The 6,000-nt window shown below is 39.1% G+C and overlaps 1 protein-coding gene across 1 annotated transcript in view; it reads right to left on the reverse strand.

The window, feature by feature from the left end:
• Positions 1-6,000, reverse strand: part of Aass (aminoadipate-semialdehyde synthase) — a 56,158-nt gene that overhangs the window by 40,346 nt on the left and 9,812 nt on the right. Inside the window, exons 3-4 of the mRNA XM_028762572.1 lie at positions 5,016-5,192; positions 2,863-2,947 (exon numbers count right to left, since the gene is read on the reverse strand). Of these exons, the coding sequence (XP_028618405.1) occupies positions 2,863-2,947; positions 5,016-5,192 (262 nt within the window). The remainder of the gene's footprint in view (positions 1-2,862; positions 2,948-5,015; positions 5,193-6,000) is intronic.

Consider the following 6,000-nt stretch of genomic DNA (forward strand, 5'->3'; position numbering starts at 1 on the left):
TCTCCCATCCTTTTCTTCTTGTCTCACTATATAGCCCAGGCTACCCTTTATCTCCCTATGTAGCTCAGGCTAGCCTCAATTTCCAGAGCTTCCTGTCTTAGTCTCAAGTACTAGGATTCTGAGCAAGTACAGCTATACCTGAGTCCAGAATCAATCTTACTTTCTTTAAGCGTCTCTCTGTGTGTATTATATTATCACCTTCAGGATTGTGTTTGGGGCGCCAGTCTCTTAAAAGCTTCATTTTCATCACATCCTAAACATAAGTGTTTTTTGGGTATGGATAATCCCCATGTCCATACTTCCAGTATGGATTTTTTTTTTCTTTTGACTTCAGGATGAGGTCATTTTTCCTATGCCTTAAGTGGGGTGTCCTCAGACACCTAAAACTCAGCACGCTTATAGCAATGACCTCATTCTCTATTTCCCCTTATTTATAATTTTCCATGCCTTTCCAAACACCTCGGTCACACACAATTCTATCCAGGTTTCTTTATCTTTTTTTTTGAAGTCAACTTTTAAAGAAATTGTTTATGTGCAGTGAAATGCAACTTGAAGTGCATAGTTTATTAACTATTAACAAATCGTCACACCCATGCATCACAGATTTAAAATGGGAATTGTTGCTGTTATCTGTCTAGATTAGATTCTTTGGATTTGTGCAAATGAAGTTATAAGCACAGACTCTATTGTCTGTCTCATTTCACCTAACATAGTTTTACATCTACATCAACAATTCTGCTTCTTTTTAGTGCTGCTGTTTCCCATTTTACGGTTATACCATAATCTGTTTATCCATTTCTGTTTGCGTTGTTTCCAGACTATTACAAATTTCTGTAAAAATTGTTTTTGTGGTACAGAACACAATATATTACACAATGGATGTTACACACATTCAATTTGTATATGTGTTTAGCTTAAATGGAGTGATACATGGAGTAATAACAATATCCTCCCCACGAACTACAGACTATCTGACAAGTATCCCAGTACCTAAACAAGAAAGCCTATTGCCCATGCCCTTGGTTGCATCCCAGAACGTGAAGCTAAGACCCTGTTGCTGAAGACACCATACACACTTGAGATACAGGACTTGAAGGAATGAAGATGGAGCTGACCTGGAAGCCTCTCTCCCCCGAGGACTAGCTCTGATAGATTGGGAAGGTGTCATGCAAGATTCCAAGGGAGAAAAGCAATCAAGAGTCCTATCTAGCTGTAAAGTCTACAAATTACAACATGTCTGGTCCACAGTGCATTCTCAATGGTGCAATAGTGCTCTTTTATATTAAGGATAACCAGCAGATGTCTAATTGTACTTAAAACCTTCTCAATAGGAGGAGACTCATGTCTGTCACTGTAAAACTAGCCGATGTAAAACAGCCATGGCTGGAAGGCGTATAGACTTCAGACCTTTTAGAGACCCTACTGTACACTCACTAATAGGTGTAGCTTTCACACCTAATCAAAAAAGTTTCTTTTGTCAGTAAACAGAGATTATAATGGCAATCCACAGCTGGTCAAAGTACAGAGAATAAGTGACCATGGGTGCCCAGCCTTGACTGATACATCTATAGCATAACCCCTATACCTAAGACTCAAGGACAGTTGTGCAAGAAGGGCAGAAAGATTGCAAGAGCCATAGGAACATGTCATCTGCTACTAAATAGTGTCTTTTAGACATGACAGGAAAGTTCTAGTCATAAAGTGTTAATAATATGACTACCTAAACAAGTCCTGCACAGTGATAAGACCAGTTAACTTGCCAATGTATATGAGAGAAATTTCATAACGCCTACCCCTAGATGAAGAACTTCAGGGGACCAGTGACTGCGAACAAAAGGAGAATCCATTTTTCTGTGGGAATGAGCTCCCTCATAGGTTATCCAATACGGAGTAGTCAGCCATAAACCCATATACATACAAACAACACTGAATGAACTCAATAGGGTATGTATATGTATGTGACAATAATAATTTAAGAAGTCATGAATTTGAGAAGAAGTGTGGGGAATATAGCAGGGGCTTAGAAGGAAAGATGGAAATGATGGTAATATAGTACTCATGAATGAAATTCACAAAAAATAAAAAAATGAGAACTAAAGTAAAATTCTTCTTGAGTTCATCAAGCTTATTCGTCTTAGTGCTTTCTTGGTCTTTCAGTGTTTGCAGAATAGGTTGTGATCTCCTTTCTTATATTTCTTCCCTCTATATAGTTCCATCTCCTTTGGTAATTACTCTATATAGATATTTTTTTCAATTTTATCGGTAGCAGGGCTTTACCCATGCCGACCTCCCCTCCCTCTTACTTGCTGTATAGGTTTAATCATTCATGGAGTCTTAGCTACAGGTGCACTATCTTAAGGACAATCCTAACAGCTACTTCCAGCTGCATGTTCTTCTTCTAGCCAGTAGTACCTACTCTATACTTGTGTGCAACCTCACCTCCATGATGTCTTTAATTAAAAAAAGCCACATCCCATTCACAGGCATGGAGTTACTTCTCAATCACTCAACTTATTTCTGATGTATTCATTCTCTGGAGAGAATTCACACTCACCTGGATGTATCTCAAAGGGCCTTGGAACAGTAGTCAACAGGGCTGACCCATCACTTAGTCAAAATGTCCCTGTTTCCCTCAGATTTTCTATCTTCGGTGTCCCATTGCCAAATATATCTTTGTTTCTCCAACAGGAACATCTAGAATGCTACAAGCTATTCCTGGGTATTAACCTATTGCCTGCTTCCTTTTTCTTTTCTTTGTGTTTTTGTTTTATCAGTAGAAATAAACACAAGAAAAAGAACACACACACATAGGTTCCAGAGACACACTTAGAAAGCTTCATAGGTATGCTATATCATACCTACCTGCCACACCCGCCCACTGTCCGAAAGCCACTATCCGAGACCCTCTGTGGTCCACCATTTTCTCATAATCAATAAGCCGGATTTCCTGAAGAAAGGTAGAAAAGAAACTGTCACAAGCAGGTAAATTCAGCTCAGTTTGAACAATTCTCATATAAAGAAGTAAGAATTTTTATATTTTTTCCTCTTAGAAAATACATGTTGATTTATAAACCCATTACCAGCAGGTGCATCATTAAATGCTTTGAAAATGCCTGGTCACAAACCATCTATAATGAGAGGCAAAGGAATAAACTTTGTGTTACATTCCTTGATTGAGGCAAGGAAACAACTGAGACAAAGGTTTCCTTTATGTTCTCCAAGCTGCCCCAATCGATTTGAAACACACTTATGTCTCTAGTTAACCTCAATCTTCCAATCCCAAAGAAAACACATCTTTCCTAAGACACATCCCTGTGTGAGTAATCCTGGCTCACCTCAAGACCTTCCCTATCAGTTTTCTTGAACTATTACCTCTTCCTGTCTGTCTGTCTATCTGTCTGTCTGTCTTTGTCCTGTCTGTCTTTCTTTATTTCATGTATTTGAGTACACGGTAGTTGTCTTCAGACACACTAGAAAAGGGGATCTGATCCCATTACAGCTGGTCATTGGTCACCATCTGGTTGCTGGGAATTGAACTCAGGACCTCTGGAAGAGTAGTCAGTAAAGTCAGTAACTGCTGAGCCATCTCTCTAACCCCCTATTACCTCTTTCTTGCATAGTTGCTCCTCAGTCATTTTAAACACCTTGTTTACTTTAAAAATTGTAACAGTATAGCCCAACACTCTCTCTTTCCCTCTCTCTATGGCATTTTATCCCCCTCTTTCTTTCCCTTCTCTGTCTTTACATTTCTTTTCTTTATCTTTGCCAAACACAAATTCTTTCTCTTTCGTCAAAGACCTTCCCTCTCTCAGGAAAGCCCCATTAATGTAGTCTTAAAAGCTATAGTACAATTGCATGATATTTTTAGCAGTCACTTATCTCTTTGAAGATATAGTAGGAGTTAAGGGCCTTAACTTACAGAGTGATTGTTTAGCATGTGCAAGGTCTTGTGATGCATCCCCAGTACTAGGGGAAAAAGTGTACAATTTAAAATCAAGTTTACAAATGTAAAGACATTTATTGTATCTCCAACTCTGAATGACTTGTTAGAGTGCTGCCCAAAGCCATCCCTACTGGGTCTATTTTTATTAGTTTTCTAATAAGGAGCAAAAGTTCATATAACAGAAAGCCTCTGAAGTTTTCCTTAAAGAGTTTATTCGCTTCAGGTGAAATGTTTTTGCAGCATGGTTTTCATTAATTGCTTTGAGTCTGCTCTTTAGAAACAAATTAGCCACTACCCAGGATAAGTGGTTTGGCAATTAATAGGAACATATTCTATTGTCCCATATATAATCCATTTCCTTTGTTGCTTGTACTGTTGGTAAATGCAACTCTTTATTCTATTCTCAGACACTGTATCAAAATTCCGACATCCTTATTCCAGGCCTTGAGCCTGAGCTGTTGTCTGTATTTCCATTCACTCTCCTCACTCATCCAATCACCTGACTGCAGACACCTCCAGGTCTCTGCCAGTGACCAAATGCCGATCACAAAAGCTCTTCTCCTTGACTACTATGTCCACAACACCATCAACTTTTCTGACAGCTGTCCAAATGTAGACAAGCTGAGATGCTCAACTCCCAACATCCTCGTCCATGCCTGTTCTCACATGGACACTTTCTATGACCGTCTATGATGGTCCCTTTCAGTTGTTCTGATGCCACAGATCTGTGCAACCTTAGTTAAGCTACCGCACCTCTATGAGACCCATCTGAAAAGCATGGTGTTAAATTGCATGATCTCTGAGGCTATTTCCAGCTCTATATTTCTACATGGTGGTATCTCTGTATTCGACTTTATAAATTAGTAACTATTGGGGGGGGAGAAGGGGACACATTTATCCTTCTCCTTCAGAATATATAAAAGAAAGAGATGCATTGTTTATCAAAACTCCAAGCCTGCATGGCAGAGGATACCTCTTCACATGGTATCCTGCCATGGACCATCTCTCCTACTGATTGACAGGACCTACTGCTTAATGCCAAATACTACTCATGAATAGTGATCACAATTACCTGTTTCAGGACCTCATCCAATAAGCTCATATTAGCTTCCTGAGCTTTTATTGTGTGGGAAAAGAAGGCATAAGTCTTCTTGGACATCAGTTTTTCCTCTGGAGGCCTTTTTACTCCCAAAATCAGACAGGCTTCTGTGATGTCCTCCTGAAGAATACCACCGGCCCTGACATACTCCTGGGGATGCAATTTGGAGCAAAGGTTACTCCCCTAGATTTCAGCACTCATGTTTTCTTTAAGGAAAAGTACAAACAGCCTTGGGAAGGATGCAGTTTGATAAATGAGAAACAAACAACACTACAGCTACTTTTAACGTTTATGCTTCCTCAAAAAGATAAATCTATCTGGTTTGGCATTTATAGGAAAAAATACTTGGAAATTCTGCTATTTGCTCATATTTAAGAGCAGATTATACTTTGATCACAAATGGAGGCCAGAGGAGCAGATTTTCAAGGTCATCGTTGGCTCTTTAACACTTTCCAGGTTAGTCTGAACTAAAGGAGGCCCTTTCCAAGAACAAAACAAAAGAGTGTGAAAGGTTATTCTACATGAATAGTATGCTGTGACATTTAATGTCAAGTAGTGGTTTTTACTTTTTGTATTAAGAGATTGCATATGTGTCCAATACTGATTTTTTTTTCACTGTTTTTAGTTCAGTTAACATCCGTTAGTGTTCTAACATGAAGATTTGTGCTAGGAATAACACAGGGAAAGACAGGCAAGTTACCTCCATGAAGGAATTTATATAAGATGTCAGGAACTCTCAGAAGAACATTGCAGTCTGGAGAATCTGAGGAACATTCTAGGCTACTGGCTATTAAGACAGTTTCTTGCTGGGGTAATTAAAGAAACATAGACAGTCAAGTTAATCAAAAAAGTTGGATAGGTTCTGAGAGGTGGTGATTAGGATACAGTAGCATCAGCAAGAGGTCAGAAGACAGGGGCACACATCAGCAAGAAGAGGTCAGAAGGCAGGTACACACAT

Source organism: Grammomys surdaster, unplaced genomic scaffold (assembly GCF_004785775.1).
Source record: "Grammomys surdaster isolate TR1022 unplaced genomic scaffold, NIH_TR_1.0 134, whole genome shotgun sequence".
In the NCBI taxonomy this organism is placed as follows: domain Eukaryota; kingdom Metazoa; phylum Chordata; class Mammalia; order Rodentia; family Muridae; genus Grammomys; species Grammomys surdaster.